Here is a 20,881-nt window from a genome sequence, read left to right as displayed (position 1 = left end):
CCGTATGCTACCAACTATTTCCTCAAGTACAGAAATAATCGCACAATACAAAGACATAAAAACTGAAGCCGCAAAGAAAGCCACAACAGCGTGGATCTTTTTATTGGTGTTATGGAGCCGTCAGAAGTCTTGACAAGACAAAACCTAGAATTCTTCATGTTCGTCACAGGCTCACTAACCCAATTTTTCTCAACTTGGTGTTTCACACAGTGAGCAATCACTGGCAAATCTTCAAAGATGCCATCACTTTCCGAGCCTGATTCAGTGTCAGTCGCGGAAGCCTTTTCCTGCTTATCGGACAGAGTATTTTCCTCTGGGTCATCGTCTGAGTCACTGTCGTGAAGTACAGAAAGACGAACATTCGGTACTTGGTGACCGAAAGCAGAAAGTACGTCGTCGTGTATCAAGGCTTTCATTATTTGCTGGATTTCAATACGAGCTCGCCCTAGCTCGAGCTTGATTTCATCGTCCCCGGGCAAAGAAAAATTGGAACTGACAGACACAACACCAGCGGATCTAAGTCGCATGGCCTGGGGCAAGGAAAACTGTTCATTAGAAGATTAAGCTTCAAAATCCGTTATACTTTCATTCCGACGAATTCGATGTAGAAGTTGGAGGAACGAAAAGTTTATTACAGTACTGTAAGTGCTGGTTTGAGACCACATCTTACTATAAAAATCTTCACATGGTTGGCTATTCATGTTGGAGAGTTTGAAAAGACATTCGAACCCAAGCCGTTTGAATCCACGAATGAGAAGCACTAGGGAATGCATACTTATCTCTAGGCAATGGTAAAGGTTTGTGGTAATAAAATTCTCGTTCAAAGCATAATGTCTACTTTTTAGGACCCAGGATCTCCAATGTCGAACGCAGTAAACAACACGACCAAGTAAAGATAACCTCTCAAGAGGAGAAAGTTTGCCGTCGTAAAAAACGCGCCTTACGCTTTCCATAAGCCAAAGATAAAACCGTGTTCCTTCGCTTCCAGTAACACGCTGTTTCAGGTGTGCTGGAGGCACGGAGGCACAGCCGGAGGCACGAAGGAAGGGACACCTGCGACGGTCAGTTATTAGCCCCTCGGTTGGAGTATCATGTAGTGTGACCTTAACAGTAAAGTACCAAGAAAATGCTCTCTACCCGACTGTTCCAAGGCTTCAAAGATTGCCCTTGAATCGTTAAATTACTCATTTTATTACTTATCTCGCTGTTACTGGACAAACATCAATTTTGGCAATTAAATCATAATCGGAACATTTTTTCTCCCGATTTTACTAATGGTCGCAAAAACTCGTTTTCCTCGTAAAACTCGTAAAAACTGAAAACAATTAGCTTTTGTTAATTAAATTCTTTGCGTACATGACTTGTTTGGTAGGTCAAAGTTTGCTTACCCCCCCCCCCCTCAAAAGTATTGAATTTTAGAGACACGGCTAAAAATTCTGAAACGGCTCTAAATGATCAATTCACACGGTAAAATTACCATTTTTGCGGGATTCTACTTTTTGTTTCTGGAAATACAGGAATATGAAGGTATTCCAACATCAACCATGCTCAGTTACACAAAAAATAGAATATAAAATGAATGAACTATTAATAGTCCCATTTTGGGCTCTAGAAAAAGATTAATTTTCAAAAAAGTTTGATCCCACCCAAATAATGATAATTTTTACTGTTTCCTTTAATTGGTCATAGCTAAGAAAAATTCTTACGAGAAGATCTCCAAACTTAGATTTGGTCGTCTTCAATTTAAATTGGGAATTGCATTTAATTACAAGTAACACATGCGTGCTTCAAAACCCATTAAATACAAACTATTGTCAGAAGATTAGTAAACTCCTGACCGTTATTGCTGGTTTTTGCAAGCTTTAAGAAATGCTTAATGCTGGGCTGGCGTCGCTTCATTTTATTTGTTTCCTCTCACGCGACCGTTCCGTTTCAATGCTTAGCTTACACTGGAATTATACCACCGTTTGAATGAACTATCACCTCCTAGTCTGATTCCTTATCGCAATTCCTTCATCGCAGAGAAGCTAGTGCTTATAGCTGCGAGGGTTAAATAGTGAGAAAAATTTCTTGACATCTTGTTTGATTACAGGAGGCGATTGCACGTTTTATGATAAAATAATTATATAAGTTTGCCAGAGAAATGGATAGCCATTTAACAAGAAATGAAAAAAAGAACGGGTGTTGCAAATAACTTAAAAGCGTGAATATTTCGGAACTTACTATATTAGCACTTTAAAAAAAGAACAAAAGAAATTTCGGGGGGAGGGGGGCCTCTGCCCCCCCTGGATACGCTACTGTATATATATATATATATATATATATATATATATATATATATATATATATATATATATATATATATATATATATATATATATATATACACAGATAGCTTCTTTTCCTTGACAGAATTTTGCAGACTGAGAAAATTCACTCTGTCTGATCAGCTAGTTTAGCTTTGATAACATTCAAAATCCGAAGTGTTCATTATAACATCATTTGTTTTGAACTTTTCATTCTCAGTTAGTAAGAATTCACACATATCTGACTTGGGAGCTGGAAGTGAATTCTTGCGAAAAAGATGCTAAGGTAAGATGTAAGATATGAATGAATAAAATCAATTATAGAAGAAAGAATTCAAACCTGCAAAGAATCTTGAAGATGTATGCTGAAAATTTGCAGAATTTTCATGTGGTTGGTTTCCTGTGGGGAATATAGGGGGTTAGAGACCCCTAAAAAATATCGGTTTTGATAATACGTTTCAACATTCCATATCGATATTTGGTCCGACATATCAGTATATCAATATGGATATCAAATATCGCCCAACACTATGAAAAACCTCAATATGCAGTTTTTGGTGGTAGGAGACACCAAATTAGAAAAAAAAACATAGGTAAAAAAAGAGCAAAAATGTGACACTAAACAGGTTAAGAAAGTCTATCTTTCTTTTGAAGGTGTATATGTCTTGAGGAATAAACATACACCAATATTGCTTGATTTCACAGAGAAAAAGCATTGTTAAATATACTGAATTAGTTCTACTTCTTTATTTTTGGTTCAAGATTGCAACACTGACAAAAATGTGTTTCTTCCATAAAAAACCCTTGTATTTTTCTGATACAAGGATCTGAGCAGTCAAAAAAATCTTAAAAAATTATGGTTTTCATTCAAAGCTAGACCTGTGATGGGTTCAAGAGGCACGAGATATTTTGATACCCTTTTAAAATGATTAATCTTCAAAAATTTGAATTGAAGAACCATTAAGACTGGTCACCCCCTCTCCCCCTTCCCCCTGTGTTCATGTCTGATTCATTTCATCAAATATACTGATAAACATCTTTTAACTCGATATAGATACAGAACAAAACAGCAACATAAATTTTCAATATTACCTCTTGGAAAATATGTTCCTCTTTTGGTTTTGAAAGTTGTTTTAGATTTGTTTTAGACCCTGTTTTTCTTGATGTTTGTGAACTAGCTGACAACTTCTCAATGACAATATTTCCAATAGTCCTGGTTTTAAGCTGGTTTTTTCCAGAGACATTTACTGATTGTTTTGCCTGTTTTGAAGCCACCAAAGTTAATAGCTTATCCTTCTCTGAGTAGGTGCTGGCATCTGAGTCCTCATTTCCTTCTGAGTCATTAGTTTTAATAAGAACCATGGTTTCCTCTTCATCATCATCACTGTTAGAATTATCTAAGGCAGCAATATTGTAATCTTCACTGTCAATCAAACTGTTTCCAAAAGCTGGAGATGAAGCCATGAAAAGTTAATTTTAATGATGGTCAAACAACCTGTAAGTAAATTCACATTTTAGATTTAAGTACACACATATCAAATCCTTGGGGGTAGGAGATCAAAGTTATGTTTAGGGATAAATTAAGCAAGAAAAACGGGTTTTAGTTTTAATAAAGCAGTGAATAAATACAATAAAATAAAAATTTAATCAAACAAACACACTCCAAATTCGGCCCCACGTCCAGGAGCCTTTCTCAACAGAAAAAAAGAGAAAAAATGAAACAAAAAATGTTCTTTTTTATTTTGTTTTATTTATCCACTGCTTTATTAAAACTAAAACCCGTTTTTCTTGCTCAATTTTTCGTAAATGGAAAAGCAGTGTGGTCTAAGAAATTATTTATGTCTAGGGATAGGGGATCAAAAATCCATAGAGTGAATCTTAGACCACTATTTTTCTGTGAAGCAGAGGAGGGGCGAACTGGTACATGTATAAGGCTGTTATGAATGAATGAATGATTTTTATTACCAATCTTTAGCAATCCAAAACATTAAAAATGGATTAAATAGAAAATTAAAAGAAAAAAACAAAACAAATCTAACAAACAAACAACTTAATTTAATGCTAAAATAACTAAAAAAAAAAACAAACAACAAAACCAATGGCGAGACTATTTACAAAAAAAGACAACCATTAAAAATTGCTGAATATAGCTTCAAACATACTATGCGTTGGGTCTAAAGATTTCAGGAACTTTCCTCTCCTGGTCGCGATCACGACGAAGGGGTCATCGAGTCCGTAACGTGCTGATATTGGCGGTTTCTTCGCCAGAGGGGAAGGCTAAGCAGATATTTTACAAACTTATAGAACACTGTACGGATTGTTTTTTTATCATCAAAAGTAAACAAAGACCAGAAAGGTGACAAAGCTAAGATATGAGGGATGGCAAAGGAATTGAGAATCCGTACTAGAATGCGGCGGTTATATAGGCGTTTGCATGACAATATCATCCCATACGCTTTTCGGACTTTCTGTTTGAGATCATTTATTAGACAGGACCAGGTAGCTTTAAGATTAGACCCAATTAGCAAACCAAGGCAATTCATTGATGCTGCTGCAGTAACAGTATTATTACCTAGTCCAAATATGACAGGCACAATCTCTTTCTTACAACAATTAAAGACGACCACCTTGCTTTAGCTGGAGTTGAATTTTAGGCCTTTGTTAGCATAATCGTTAGACTAAACTCTGAAATTACTCTCTATGCCACTGACGGATCTACTCAGATTTAAAATGTCGTTGGCTTAATTAACGAGAAACAAATCAATTCTACGAAAAATAAAACACGTTTTCACCGTCTTCTGAGCCTCGATGATACTGTTATTATAAAGAGGCGGTGATGATAAAGCCCCTTGGCGAATGCCTTTTTGTACTGGTATGAGGAAATCTGATAAAGTCGGGCTCTGGTTTTTTAGTACCCTTACTCTAACCTTCAACTTAAAAAATACATGTTCCTATAAGTAGCAATTATAGATCTGTCAAGACCTCTCTTAAATGCAGAGACAAGCAGTTGTGCATGGATTCCCGAATCAAAAGCCCCGCGGACGTCATGGCCTGCAAGTACCACGGTTCCTCCTTTAGCATCTGCATCCAACAAAACATTAGACAATAGGCTATGCACGTGCTCGCGGCTAATATTTCCCTTGAAACTGAACTTTGAATTTGGTGTACTACAAACAAACTTCTTCTTCTTAATAACTAACAACTTCATCAATTTACAAAACAACGGGAGCAATGATAATCGCTCGATAGTAGAAATAGTCAATTGGGTCTTTATCTTTCTCGATGACAGGGGTTATTTCCCTAGTACAAAAAATATCTGGCAATATACCGCAACTAAAAATCATTTGGAACATAAGTGCTAGATGTACTGTTAACAGTTCACTACCAAGAATCAGAAGCATACCACAGATATTATCTACTCCTTTAGAGTACTTCTTTTTTAGTTTAAGGAAAGCCGAACATTCATACGACACACTCACTACATGGCCAAGATCTGGTTCCAAAGATTCTAAACAGAGATCAAGATCTCTCTCAAACTTGCACTCCAATTCAGGATCAGGTGCAGCAAACTCGCTCATGAAATAACTATTCCATTCACTTTCACTAGGGACGGATTCGTTACTGGGCGCTTTTGCAGATCGATTTTTCATGATGAATTTCCAAATTTTATTTGGATCGACTCGTAGCGACTCACTGTTTTCATCAATCACACGAGAGCGATGCAAGGCAAGACATTTGGAGAACTGCCGCTTTGTATACACTCGAACACTGTTTACAAGGCCTTGTTTAGGACGGCCCGAATCAATCCACACACTATACCACATTTTAGCTTGTTGACACACATTAACGAAAGCTGGATTTTCCAACCATCCTGGAACTTCTGAGCCAATTCTCACTTTACGAAGAGGAACCGCGGTTTTTTCTGCACAGCGCAAGGCGTGAGTTATTTCACTACAGTAGATATTTATAAGTATTTGTTTCTCATCGCATACAATCGGCGAGATTTTGAGTAGTATCTGGAACGAGAATTAAATCGTTTCAAGGATTCCGTCACACACAGACCTGAACACGGCTAAATTAGCTTTTTGCCTTTCAGTCTTCTGGAACCACTTTTTCTCCTTTGGAGCATCATTTGGGGCATTATTCAGGAGGTCATTAATAATGAAGGCATTAGCCACTGGAAGGTGATCAAAAAACACAGCAGCCGATATCAACCTCACAGTCACCGTGAGTCCTCAAGTTGGGAGAGCAGAGCAGAAATTCGAGCGAGGATGTGGAACTGGAATTATGCACATACGTGAAGTCTACTCTGTTTCTCAGTACCTGCAGACTTGGGCAGGCATCGAGCAGGATTTGACCTCTCGGATCATTAGCATCAGAGAGGTTTGAGTTCATATCTCTGGCAATAATACATGAAAGTTTTTCTGCCGCACATAATGCAGCAACAGCGGCTACTTTTCCACAAGCAATTTTAAACTTATTGTCAGATTGGACATTCCTGTAGTTCGTTGGCATATAGACTGAGAGCACAACAATATTTTCAATTTTCACAGCAATATAAAAGTCCAATTCTTTAAACGTCAAGACAAAAGGCAAGGCACGGACAATGATAGCAACATCACCAGAGGGACGACCTCTTCCCGACCTCCTAGAAGGAATGCCAAACACATTTACGTTTTTGTTCAGTTGTAAGAGCTGGAGTCCCTCAGCCAATAGGAAATGTTCCTGCACACAACGTCAAATTTGTTAGCAAGGTTTTCTAAAAGTGGTAATTTAGATAGTACTCCTCCATTTATGTTCCACATCACTATTTTCAGAGTGCTGGAGCAAGTCATCGCTTAGATAGGGCCTTTTTGGCTTCTGGACAACTGAAACTGTAGCAGGGGTGCTTATCGGAGCCTCAAAGAGCGCACTTCATCTGGTTCTAGCACGGGGTGTCTTAAGAATTAGTGTGGCCTTCTCTGCAGTTTGAGCATCTTACTTTATTAGAGCATTCCTTTGCAATATGCCCATAAGTCTGACACTTATAGAAACGCATTGGGAGAAAATGAAAGTCATTGACTGGAATTTGTTTGTAGCTTATAATAAGCAGAGATTTCATCACGGAGGCTAGATGCTGCTTGGTCACAAATTTCAGTCTTAACGATCTTGTTTTACCGATCTGAGAGGCCTCAGCACAATTATTCACAAGACCACAAAGATCCTCCTCACTAACGCTGGTGGTTACATGCCTGATTATTCCAAAGAACGCAGGACTGGACACTTTTGCTTTAATACTTGAGTCAGACTTAGCAATAGCCTGTGCAACTGATTTTGCAGCCTCTTGATCATTCAGAACAACTTTCCAGTCGGTTTTGCGAGTTTTCAGTTCCACAATATTTCCATGGTTGCTTCCACATAGTTTATTGAGATAATCCTTTTGTGAAACGGGATCATCCAGTCCTTTTGGGGGATTCGTTAGCATGACTGCATAAGTCGACACTGTCGCAATTTGCAGTGGAACAGAGGAGGCTGCCGGTAGGGACTGACTTGCAGATCTCACAAAACTGTCAAACTTAGCACTAAGCTCATTCACTTTCCTGGTCAGTGTCACTGAGATTATACAAAATGGAAAAAAAAACTACATGAATAGCAACACTGATTCTGCAAAGATTAGTGTTGCAAGAACACGCACAAAATTTTACTTTATATTTTGGACTATACAAACTGAGATGGATCAGTTGTTCGTGAATAGTGTATCATAGATCCCTATGAACTTCAAACATTGCAAGCATAGCTTCAATAGTTATAATAAGGTCTAGCCCAGTCTGTTAGTCTTATGGCTTAATTCATAAACATATTCATTTGATTCACTTGTCAAGTCAAATAGTAGCAAGCAAAATCTTAAAGCAATTAATTGTTTAAAAAAAGAAAAAAAAAGATTCTTATGATCTCAACAAAATTTTAATTTATAGCAAGGTTTTACTTCTCAAATTTAACAAAACAATTTTGCAATTCTCAAAAAATGAAGAAGAATCCTAAAGAACATTAGAAATTGGAATTGAGCACAGGTATGATGGTCAAAACAGTTTATTTTTGCCTCATTTGAGCAGCAGATTTACTTCAGAAAATTTTGCTTTTGTAACACAATGATTGTTTGAGATCATGCAATGTCAGAGCCCTTAGAAGGGAAAGAGGTGAGGGTATATACTTCAAACAGGAAATATTTAGTGATTTATCACTTATAAAGGGAATATGCTCATAAAATAAAAAAAAAGTACCATTATATTTCTTGTTTTCTGTTTTATAAAATATCAAAGTCACTTTCTGACAATGCATCCATCCCTCTAATGGTCCAATACATAACCCTAATAATATATTTCTCAGATAACCAAATCTCATGCTACATGAAATATTCTTTGTTAAAACAGGTTCCTAGTGTCTTGACTCAATGAAATCTAATTGTATCTGTGATTGATTACAATATTGGATAAAAATACTATTTGAAATGATTTTAAAAGTTAGAGAATAATGAAAGGAAGCATAAAAATTCGAATAACGGAAACATCCTGTATATTATAGAGTAAAGATTTTTAGTGTTTTCTTTGAATTTTTATATATTCCACAGCCATATCTGGGACCATCAGGTGGAGGAGGATATGGGGTGCATTGTTAGAAAATTAACTATTATATTTGCAAAGAGTACAAAATAAGGAATCTAATGGTACCACTTTCATTTTATTAGCATATTTCTTTCAGAAGTGGTCGTCCACTAAATATTTACCCTTTAAAATACCTTTATATGGCATCAAAGATGCTCTAGACCCATCCCTGAGTTTTATTCAGCTAACTTAATTACTTTCCAAGACAGCAAAAAGCCTCTAATCTAGGTTTTTATCCTGTCTTATTTCAGCCCTATACTAAACTTTAACATAAAAATCCATCAGAAAGGCACAAAGGTAAATATTTAGCCCCTCAACTCTCAAGAAGAAAATATTATAAACAAATTAAATAGCACTATTAGATTTTTTATTTCATGTTATTTCCAAATATAAGGGTTGCCTTCCTGACAATGCGTCCTCTTCCTCTGATGTTCCCAGGTATAGCCCTAAGATATATAACAAGCTTAAAGAAAACATGATGATTCATACTTGATAATATACAAAATGTCTCTATCAATCAAGTTATTATTTTACCTTCCACTGTTATTCATTTTAAAAAATGAATTCAAATAATGAAACAAGACCCCCGTATTCAGACAGTGCCATATCTTGGACATATATCCTGATTAAAATGTATCTTTCAAAACATGGTTAATAGGCTTGTAATTTTAGACATGTTGTATACAGGTTTAGATGGTAAAAACATATGAGGTAGGTATTTTTAAGACAACACTGTCTTTCCATGATGTACAAATAACAGTTCAAACAGGGATATATCCTTTTGTTAGACAGTGAAAATAATGATACACATTCTGGACATTTGGATCACATACACAGCAGCAATCATCAGCACATAAACTAAAGTAATACAATACAAACCAACAATATCGATACAAAACAATTACATATTATTTAGTCCTCTTTTTTCAAAACAATTCCAGAAGCAACTCTCTTTGACTTCCCAGTTCATTAGCTTTATTTGAATTATCAAGTGGGCAGAAGTCAAAAGTATTGGGAGAAATGAACTTTATTTGACCATAGTAGATTATCATAAATTAAATTTAAGCCAAATTCACTTGCATCTCTCTTCAAAGCCAGGTTCTTGAATAATGTTTTCTTATTTTCAATTGTTTCCCCAAAAATTTGTTTTAAACCCTGGTCCCTAGACATCAAAGGAATTATTCTCAAACATAATAAAAACCAAAACTGGAAAATGGGAAGTCAAGGAGAATTGCTTCCAGAATTGCACTGAACCAAATAAGAGCACTGAATTCTATGTAATTATTTTGTTTTGTATAGATATGATTTGATTTTACTGAATTACTTTAGTTTATATGCTGATGATAGTTGCTGTGTTTGTGATCAAAATATCCAGAATGTATATCATTGTTTTTCACTGCCTATTAAAGGATTTATCCCTATTTGAACTGTTATTTGTAATACATAAGAGATTCCAAAACTGAAATAGGGACAAGGTCAACATATTGCTTAATTCTTTTTTTTTGTGCTCTTTCCAAATATGCTAATCAATCCACTTGTAAATGCACCCAGCTCCCAATGTATTTCTTCATTACATCAATGCAGTTATAAGTTAAAACTCCAATACTAAAACAGATTGAAAGTGTGTAGAATAGGGCCATTAACTGTATATCTGGACTTGGTGAAAAACCATATACAGAAAGGCTCTCTACCCTAAAGCTACCATATCTGCCTTTCCAATGCAGGTGCAGTGACATGCCAATGACACACAAATATATTAACCAACCCCAAAACAAGCTCATTAAAATAGGCCCAAAACACATAAAAATGGGTACAAATAACTAACACATCCTTTAATATTAGTTCATTATGGCTTCTGAAAAAAATGTTTTAACACTAAGAGGTCCTATTGCACAAGGCTAAGATAAAAACACATTGCCTAAAATCACATTGTCCAGCAAAATTAAGGAAAAAATCCAGCAGAGTTGATGGTTAGTGATGATAGGGAGCCATTAACTCAATTGCATCCCACTCTGTCTTCCATGGCTTAAAGGATCAACTCTTGTTGACAGCAATCTTAAAGGTGTCAACAGAGAGAGCAGCTACAGCAGTATCAGGGAGATTCTTCCAATGGGTGATCACTCTATTGGAGTAGTGGTTGCAGACTCTGGTATCAGCCCTCTTCTGGGACAACTTCTTATTATGCCCCTTGTCCTGGAGGAACATCATACTGAAATAGATTTTGACAGAAGGAGTCAGCATTTAAAAGCTTAGAAGTCATTATGACATCCCCTCTTTGATGCCTGTACACAAGTGTTGGAAGCTTCAGTTTATTCAATGGAGATGGATAGTCAAGATTCTTGCATCCAGCAACAACTTTTGTTGCCTGTCTTTGGACATATTCTATTTTTTTTTTTGCTGACCACCCTTGCTCATGTGTGTTGCAACACACATTCCAAATTCTAGCAATGGATGCACAAGACCCTTATACAGTTTGGTCATAACATTGGATGATCTGCTGTGTACAGTACACTTGATTATGCTGAGGGTCTGGGATGCTTTGGCAACTGCTGTTTGAGCATGCTTGTTAGATTTTAGTTCCTCATCAACAACAATTCTCAAATCTCTCTCCTCTGCCAAAGAGTCAATCAATTGCTTTGAACCATCCTCTCCTGTCATATGGTACTGCCTCCTTATGTTCTTTCTCTAAAAGTGCATTGACTTGCACTTCTGAATATTTAATTCAAGTTACCACTCATGGGCCCATAGTGAAATACAATTCAGGTCTTCTTGTACAGAAGCTCTTGTAACTGACAACTCTGCAGAGCCAATAAGCTTTGAATCATCAGCACAAAGGCTCATCTTATTTTGTAAAGCTTCTGGAGCATCATTCAACATTGGAACTAGGATTGTTCCCTGAGGCACACCACTTTCAACTTCTGAGAAGAATTCTGGCCCATTGTCTCCAAATACCTAGACTCTTTGCTTTCTTTCTGAAAGAAAATACATCACCAATTCTACAGCCTCTGGATAGATACCAATAACTATTAGTTTTATCTTCAGCTAGCAATGACAGACTTTATCAAATGCTTTGGCAAAATCTTAAAAGACCATGTCAACTGGAGTATTAAGATCTAGCAACTTAGTCATATAATCATAAGCATCTATAAGATTTGTCTCAACTGAGTGCCTTCAATTGTTCAGGTAATGCTAATGGAACAGTAATTGATGATATTAATCATACTTCCACCCTTTTGGACAGGCATAATATTTTTATTAAAGGAGGGGCAAGCTCCAAAGGGGTCTCTTTTAAGGTCTGGGGATGAACTCCACCAGGGCCAATAGTATGTTTTGGATTTAATCTTTTGCACCTCTGTTCTACATCCAAAGGTTTGATAGTCATAACTTGCATAGGCTTCTCAATATTGTAATCCAGCATTTCTAGCCAGGGAGCATTACCTGGAGATCTGAAAACTGACCTGAACTGCTTATTCAGGACTTCAGCAATATCTCCAGGATTGCTTATACTATTCTTATTAGCTGAGAGTTGTGTTACTGAAAGTCTACCTGGCTTTTGAATTGAGGCATATTTCCAAAACTTCTTTGAATTAGTTTTTGAAGCTGATGCTAAGGAATCCTCATACTTGCTAGTAAGTTCTTTTGTAAGGTGCTGGACTTTATTTTGCATCAGTTTAAAATTGTCATAATTTGCCTGTGTTAGAATGTCCTTGTACTTTCTCTAGAGTTTTTTTCTTTTGGATTGCTGGCCTAATTTCTCATGTCATGTAAGGGAGCATTCTTGGTCTTTGTTTCCAAGCACTTTTTGTATATTTTGCAGTTGTCTGCTATAAAAACATTATGATCACAGCCTAAAACCACTACATCCATCATAACCAAATTATTCAAAAACATGCAGTGTAGAGATGGCAAGAACCAATGAAATAAAAACACAAAATTACACTAAGAAGCCACATAAAGTTATTCTGTTATTGCTAAAAACACTTTACTTTTTCTTACCAGCCTTAATTTACAAATATATAGCCCAAATTAGCCTACTTATTCTTAATCAATTTTCTGATTGCTTATGTCAGTGATGCAGCTTGTTTGGGATATCCACTCTTTGACTATTGGAAAAAATTAATTTATAAGCTTATATAAAATGGTACTATCTAATCTTCTTATAATTAAAATTATTTTTGCCATCTAGTTGGAAAATTTTGCCCATCCCTATAGGAGAAATCTATATTTGCCAACTAGTTGATGAGAAACGTTTCCCCAGCAAAACTTTTATTTTCCAACCATTTGACTAATAGCTTCTCCCCAGCAACCCTTAATTTTGCCAACTAGCTGGAAAGAAACATTGTCCCAGAAAACAATTCATTTTCCAACTTGTTCACTAATAACTTATCCTCAGCAATACTTAATTTTTCCAGCTAGCTGGAAACAAACATTGCCCCAGAAAACAATTCATTTTTCAACTAGTTGACTAGTAGCTTCTCCCCAACAAAACTTTATTTTGTCAATGGGCTTTCACCCTGGCCTATTTATTATAGGCTGGGCTACTTGAAACTGTGAGTGCAAACATCACTAAGAATAGAAGGGTACATTAGTCAAATTTCCAAATATGGTAAAATTTTTGCAGCACATCTCAAAAAACATGGTAGACTAATAAAATAAAAATAACAATGTTCTTATTTCCTGCTCTTTTTCAATATACTAGTTGTTATCCTGACAAAAAAGCAACCCTCCCTCCCTGATGATCCCATCAAGATATACAAAACTAAAAGAAAATTCCAAAAAGTGGATGACAATTTGCTAGATGTTTTTCATAGAAATTGCCTACAGATTATTCTGGGCTGACAGATTTTATTTCAAATAATAGGCTGTATAAAAAATGTGGTTCAATCCTGCTAGGGCATATTCTGCAGATGAAGGATGACAAATAGCCAAAAAAAAAAAAAAAAAATCCTTTTTGACCAACTGTCTAGGGCTAAAAGCAAAGCAGGTTGTCCTTGTCTGGGATGAGAGTATGTCATAAAGAAAGGTTTAAAGGAAATGGGAAATTCCTAGGAAGGGAGAAGTTACTAGTTGGAAAATGAATTGTTTTCTGGGACAATGTTTGTTTCCAGCTAGTTGGCAAAATTATGTTTTGCTGGGAAGAAGTTATTAGTCAACCAGTTAAAAAATGAAAGTTTTGCTAGGGCAAAATTTATTGTCAACTAGTAGGCAAATTTAAGTGTTGATGGGGAGAAGTTATTAGTCAACTAGTTGGAAATATTAAGTTTTATTGGGGAGAAGTTATTATTCAACCAGTTTGAAAATGAAAGTTTTCCTAAGGCAAAATTTATTGTCAACTAGTATGAAAGTTTAAGTTTTTCTTAGAAGAAGCTTTTAGTCAACTAGTTCGAAAATTAAGATTTGTTACTGAGAGGTTGTTATTGTATTAGTTCGGAAATGAATCTATTCCTAAAGTAAAATTTATTATCAACTAGTAGGCAAATTGAAGTGTTGCTGGGGAGAATTTATTAGTCAACTAGTTGGAAAAATTAAGTTTTGCTGGGGAGAAGTTATTAGTAAACTAGTTGGAAAAAAAAACCTTTGCTGGGGCAATATATATTGTCAACTAGTTAGCAAATTTAAGTGCTACTGGGGAGAAGTTATTAGTCAGCTAGTTGGAGAAATTCAGTTTTGCCTACAGATTGCTCTGAGTACCTGGCTGACAGACCTTATTTCAAACAGTAGGCTGTACAAAAAATGTGGTTCAATCCTGCTTTCTAGGAATATAATGAAAGAAAGGTTAAGAAGGCTAGGGTACATTCTGCAGATGAAGGATGACAAATTGCCAAAAAATTTCCTTTTTGACCACCTGTCTAGGGCTAAAAGGAAAGCAGGTTGTCCTTGTCTGGGATGAGAGTATGTCATTAAGAAAGATTTAAAGGAAATGGGAACTTCATGGGAGAGGAGGAGTTACTAGTTGGAAAATGAATTGTTTTGTGTGACAAAGTTTGCTTCCAGCTAGTTGGCAAAATTAAGTTTTGCTGGGGAGGAGTTATTAGTCAACTAGTTAAAAAATGAAAGTTTTGCTGAGGCAAAATTTATTGTCAACTAGTTGGCAAATTTAAGTGTTTATGGGGAGAAGTTATTAGTCAACTAGTTGGAAAATGACTGAGTCCATTGATTTTGAATTGCAGTTATCAAGTATTTTGCAGGTTGCAGCAAGACATGGCTAATTGTAGACAGAGAAAAACCAAGACAGATAGTCTAAGCAATTGAGAGGCAAATGTTTAAATGGCTTGGGCACAGGTAAATAGCAGGAGTATGCATGACTCTCTTAGTGGACACATACTTGTTTGTTAGTTTTTGGAAAGGCATGCCTGCCTAGAGTCTCAGGCAATGTTTGTTTCCAGCTAGTTGGCAGAACTAAGTATTGCTGATTAGTGAACAAGTTGGAAAATGAACTGTTTTCTGGAATAATGTTTCTTTCCAGCTAGTTGGCAAAATTAAGTGTTGCTAGGGAGAAGTTATTAGTCAACTGGTTGTAAAATCAAAGTTTTGCTGGGGAAATGTGTCTTGTAAAATAGTTGGCAAATATAGATTCCTCCTATTGGGATGGGCAAAATTTTCTAACTAGATGGCAAAAATATTTTTTAATTATAAGGAGATTGGATAGTACCATTTTATATAAGCTTATAAACTAATTTTTTCTAATAGTCAAAAAGTGGATATCTGGTTGTTTGCCATTAACTTTACTTTCAACATCACACAATGAAAAAATTGATGGAGAATAGGGCCTAGGGTAAATATTTACCAGATCATATTATTGAGTTACAACTAAAGTGAATATACAGCTTGATGCCCTTTTTTATGCTCTTTATAAACATAATAATCATTTTTGTTGGGAATGAATTTTAGCCCCACCCCTATACATACCAATTCAGGGTAGCCTATATATTTGCACATTAGAGGGGTGGGGGCAATTTTATTTCTGATGTAAATAAGAGGTAAGTTTAAACTTTCCCCCCACCCCCCTAATGTGCAAAAATATACCCTGAATTGGTATATATAGGGGTGGGGGCTAAAATTCATTTCTGACAAAAATGATTATTATATTTGTAGAGAATAAAAAAAGGCATCAGTAAAATTATATTTTGACTATCTTGGAAAGGAGTTAGATTAAGAAAATGAAACTTTCAGGAATGGGTCTACAGGCTAAACTATGTCCTGGGAAGGTATTTTGAAGCACCTACCTCTACTGCTTCTCCCTCCAGAGGGTCCTGAAATTTGCCTATATGACAGGTCTATCTATACCTATTGAAGATTTGACAAAACAACATTGGACCTTAACATTCAGCTATCAGTTTCTTTTTCTCTGGCTTTAGTGCTGAAAATCCAATCCTGTTATTTGAGTAGAATTTTCCGCAATATCAATGTTTTTTTCTTCAAAATTTAGGGGATGCATTTACAGATCTTTAAAACCCTATAAATTGGGATTGAGCAAAGTTGTGAAGCTAAAAACAATTTAGTTATACTTTATTTAAGCAGAAGATTTATTTTGCAAGGTTTCATTTTTATAACACATTCTAAATGGTCATCAAAGGTCAGGACCCTCTAGAGGGAGAAGGAGGGGATACCACCAGATGGCTAATTTGACAGTATATATATATATACAAATCTTTAAATTAGCCAACCAGTATTTTAAACCTAAGAGTCCAACTGGACATAACAAAACATAATAAGAAAACAATTCTTACTCCATAATATGCAGAATAATCCTAGTTAACACATTTTTCAGGGGGAGAGCCTTTATCTTCACTTCTTTCCTTGTTTTTCCAGTTTTTCTAAGAAATTCATGAACTTCTTAGGACCTCTATATTCATAAAATATATACTCCCACCCCCCTAATGTGCAAATATATACCTAGAATTGCATTCTCAATCCAAATATAACATCTATTTGCATCACAAATGAACTTTATTCCCATATTAGCCATGTGGTTGATGTCCAAGGAGTGGAGGTAGGTACTTCAAAATACTTTCCCAGGACATACTTTAGCCTGTAGACCCCTCCCTGAAAGTTTTGTTTTCCCAACCTAACCCCTTTCCAAGATAGCCAAAAGTAGCTAAAGTAGAATTTTACCTAGAAGCATATAATTTGCACATTAGAGGGGGATGGTGGTAAAGTATACTGAAGTAATTTAGAAATAATAGCCTATAAGCATGTAGGCCAGGTTATTTTAATATCTTTTAAGGTGGCTTTAGGAATTATATAGTGTTTTCTTCTAAGCAAACCAATGGATATTTACAGGGATTGGTCAATATATACCAAATCATAGGCTATTATTGAGTTAGGACTAAAGTGAATACACCATTTGATGTCTTTTTTTATGCTGATTACAAATATAATAAGCATTTCTATCGGAAATGTATTTCAGCCCCCCCCCCCCCTATAAATGCCAATTCAGGGTTAGGTATAGCCTATACAGGGGGGGGGCTGAAATTCATTTCCGATAGAAATGCTTATTATATTTGTAATCAGCATAGAAAAAGGCATCGAATGGCGTATTCACTTTAGTCCTAACTCAATAATATGATTTGGTATATATTGACCCAGGGATTAATCTTTCTAAATTAAACCATTGCTTCCTAACCTGGGCTAAATTGGACTTCAGGCTTGGCCAAGCCTTGATCATTTTTGGAAATTTTATTCATCAATCTTTCAATATAAAAGTCCAAAGCTGCAATTGAAGAAGCCTAGGCTATTACCAAAAAAGGTAAAGCAATTCATCCTAAATTGTTTTAATCAAGTTTTTAAACTTTTTTCAGCAAAAAAGTTGCCAAGTGAAATAAATTTAACATACAGATTTGGCAAGCAAAAGATGATGAAAGTGAAATGTTGTCTAAGGTATTTTGAAATCATGAAGTTTGGATATTTCACTCATAAAGATAATTTAAGGCTGAATAGAAATGAAATACTGGAAAAAAATAATAATTTCCAGAATATAAGAGCTATGTCTAATTTGATGAATTTTAAAATACTTTCAAACTTTTTAATCAACAGGGTTTTGATTATTTCTGACAAATGTCTCATTAACGCTTACCAGTTTTTGAAGAAGTCAAAGAAAACAGTTGCCAAACAAAACGGTGCAATAAGTTAAAAAAAAAAAAATTTTAACTTGAAGTATCATACTCATACATAGTAAGTATATAGTTGATATATCCTAAATTGATCCTTGTCTATATAAGGATCAATGCTTAAATTAGCCTATTTGTAGGTTAATGTTAGGGCTGGTCAATAGGCTACAAGGTTCCATAACTGGTATAGGACAAGGTAAATATACAAATCACTTTGTTTTGTGTGCTTTTTCTAAATAGACTATTCTATTCACTAAATACCAAATATTCTAAATAAGTCACTTGTGCATGCCCTTCATGCCTTCCTAAACTGCAGTAAACTTGAAATAGGCCTAGCCAGAAGCTTAATTTATAATGAAATAACATATTATCCAAAGAGAGAACCTTTATCCTCAAATCTTTTCTTTTTTTCTTTGTTTTTCCAACTTAAAAGAAACAAATTTTTATTTTTGCTATGCTTTGAACACAATGTGTAAATCTTTTGAATTTATTTTATATAGATATTGTTCATCCCAGTTGTTGTTAATTAATTTTTGTGGTAAAATTCTACTTTAGCTATTTTTGACTATCATGGAAAAGGGTTAGGTTAGGAAAATGAAACTTTCAGGGATGGGTCTACATGCTAAAGTATGTCCTGGGAAGGTATTTTGAAGTACCCACCTCCACTCCTTCTCCCTCTAGAGGGTCCTGACCTTTGATGACCTTTAAAAGTATGTGAGTTATAAAAGTGAAACCTTGCAAAATAGATCTTCTGCTTAAATGAAGTACAACAAAATTGTTTTCAGCTTCACAACTTTGCTCAATCCCAATTTATAAGGTTTTAAAGATATGCAAATACATTTCCTAAATTTTGAAAATAAACTATTTATATGTCTTAAAATTCTGCTCAGATAACTGAAATTGCATTTTCAGAGCTAAAGCCAGAGAAAAAGAAACTGATAACTGAAAATTAAGGTCAAATGTTGTTTTGTAAAAATTTCAATGGGTCAAAGCTTCAACCTGTCATGTTGGCAAATTTCATGACCCTCTAGAGCAAGAAGGAGTGGAGGTAGGTACTTCAAAATACCTTCCCAGGACATACTTTAGCCTGTAGACCCATCCCTGAAAGTCTCATTGTCCTAACCTAACCCCTTCCCAAGATAGCCAAAAGTAGCTAAAGTATAATTTTACCTTTTTTTTTTAAATGATAGATAAAGCAGTGGCAAAATACAAAATATTGCTATAAACATGCATATACATAGGCTAGGCCTACATTTTTTTTTTTTAATTCATGAATTTCTTCAAACCTAGGCCTATATATTAACAGTGTATACACCTTCACCACCCTGATTTGCAAATATATAGCCAAAATTGCATTCTGAACCTAAATATAACCAAATGAACTGTGCCCCAAACCCTAAACATATCCAAATCAGGGTATATATTTGCACATCAGGGGGGTGGGGGAATATATTCTGTTAACATATAGTTTTAAGAAATTCATTATTTAAAAAAAACTGTATGTATGTGTATGTTTATAGCAATATTTTATATTTTTGCCACTCCTTTATCCATCATTTTAAAAAATTGGCATTAACAACAACCAGGATAAACATCATCTATAAAAAAAAAAAAAATTATAGCAACAATTTCAAAAGATTTACATATTGTGTTCAAAGCATGGCAAAAAAAAGATTCTTTCTTTTAAGTTGGAAAAACAAGGAAAAAAGGAAACATTTTGAGGATTAAGGTTCTCCCCTTAGATAATATGTTAGCCTAACTAGGATCATTATACATATTTTAAAGTAAGAATTGTTATCTTAACATGTCTCCTTATTAATAGGCAGAATTGTAAATTTATACCAAATTGGAAATATAATTTGATGTCTTTTTTTATGTTATTTTGTTATTCAATGATTGCTTCTGTTGCAATTGCATCTTGAGCCCTTAAATGGCCCCAAAGGTATTTCATTTCTGTAACCACACAAAGAAGGTATCAACAGTAGGGTAAAGTAACCAAACATTTGTCCCATTTTTGGAAAATAAACAGTTTTTTCTCATAGCACTTCTCATTTTAAGGACATGATTTTCATACTTATCCTGGTTAATGCAAGGGTAAGGTTCTGCAGGTTTATGCAGCAAATTCTCCCAAATAAGGAGTCTGAGCAATTTTATTCACACTTTTAGCCAAGAAATGCAAAAATGACCTTTCTATTGGTCCCCTGCCTTTAATTAACTGGATTTTTGACCCCTAGGTAACTGTGTTCATCCCAGGACAAAATGGATTGAAATGTAGCCTCCCAGGACAAATTGATGGGAATGTTGATTCTGTCCCAGAAACTTAAAAAAAATACTCAAATTTATTTTTGAATGTTTTTTTTTCTTCAGTTAAATATAAAATATGTAAAAAAAAACTTTTCTTATCAATTTAAACTAGATAAAAACACATGATAAAAATGCACATTAAAAAATCATCTTTAAAAGTCTGCAGGCTAGGCCCATCAGCAAGCATGAAAGAACCAGTGCCAGATAATTGCAGAGGTCCTGCAAAAATCCTGCTCTCTGGAATGTTGGATACATCATCTTTGTTTGTCCACTTCATTGTGCATTGTGGGAAGGAACACCATTTCCAAAATTTTAGCTGGCATATATTCTTATCTGGAAAGTCCAAGACTCAGCCAACAAACCATGAGACACCTTTTTTATTTGCACTGAAAAAGACAGCATAGTAACAATCCAGAATACTCCTTCTTCTCCTGTCTCTGTGTCCTTGCTAGGTCCAGCTGACATTGACAGTTCAGTTACTTTTGAGGAATATTTTTTCTTTGACTTGACAGTTTGCTTT

General features: G+C 35.2%; 2 protein-coding genes across 3 annotated transcripts in view; one reads left to right on the top strand and one right to left on the bottom strand.

Annotated features, from left to right (window-relative positions):
* Positions 1 to 17,751, bottom strand: part of LOC148944999 (uncharacterized) — a 47,606-nt gene extending 29,855 nt beyond the window's left edge. Inside the window, exons 1-2 of one of the 2 annotated variants that reach the window (XM_089098827.1) lie at positions 17,689 to 17,751; positions 3,399 to 3,801 (exon numbers count right to left, since the gene is read on the bottom strand). In XM_089098827.1, coding sequence (XP_088954953.1) covers positions 3,399 to 3,770 — 372 coding nt within the window. In that variant the 5' untranslated portion in view covers positions 3,771 to 3,801; positions 17,689 to 17,751. Of the gene's footprint in view, positions 1 to 3,398; positions 3,802 to 17,573 lie in introns of both variants that reach the window. The other variant, XM_089098826.1, reaches the window with a different exon arrangement.
* A 247-nt stretch (positions 17,752 to 17,998) lies between these two features.
* The window catches only part of Sf3a1 (splicing factor 3a subunit 1), a 42,148-nt gene continuing 39,265 nt past the window's right edge, over positions 17,999 to 20,881 (top strand). Inside the window, exon 1 of the mRNA XM_089098786.1 lies at positions 17,999 to 18,121. The gene's annotated coding sequence lies outside the window, so the exon portion shown is untranslated. The remainder of the gene's footprint in view (positions 18,122 to 20,881) is intronic.

The sequence above is a fragment of the Artemia sp. Qi Xiang Cuo genome, chromosome 13 (genome assembly GCF_049724085.1).
Source record: "Artemia sp. Qi Xiang Cuo chromosome 13, ASM4972408v1, whole genome shotgun sequence".
Classification (NCBI taxonomy): Eukaryota; Metazoa; Arthropoda; class Branchiopoda; order Anostraca; family Artemiidae; genus Artemia; species Artemia sp. Qi Xiang Cuo.
This window is presented reverse-complemented; position numbering and strand designations above follow the sequence as displayed.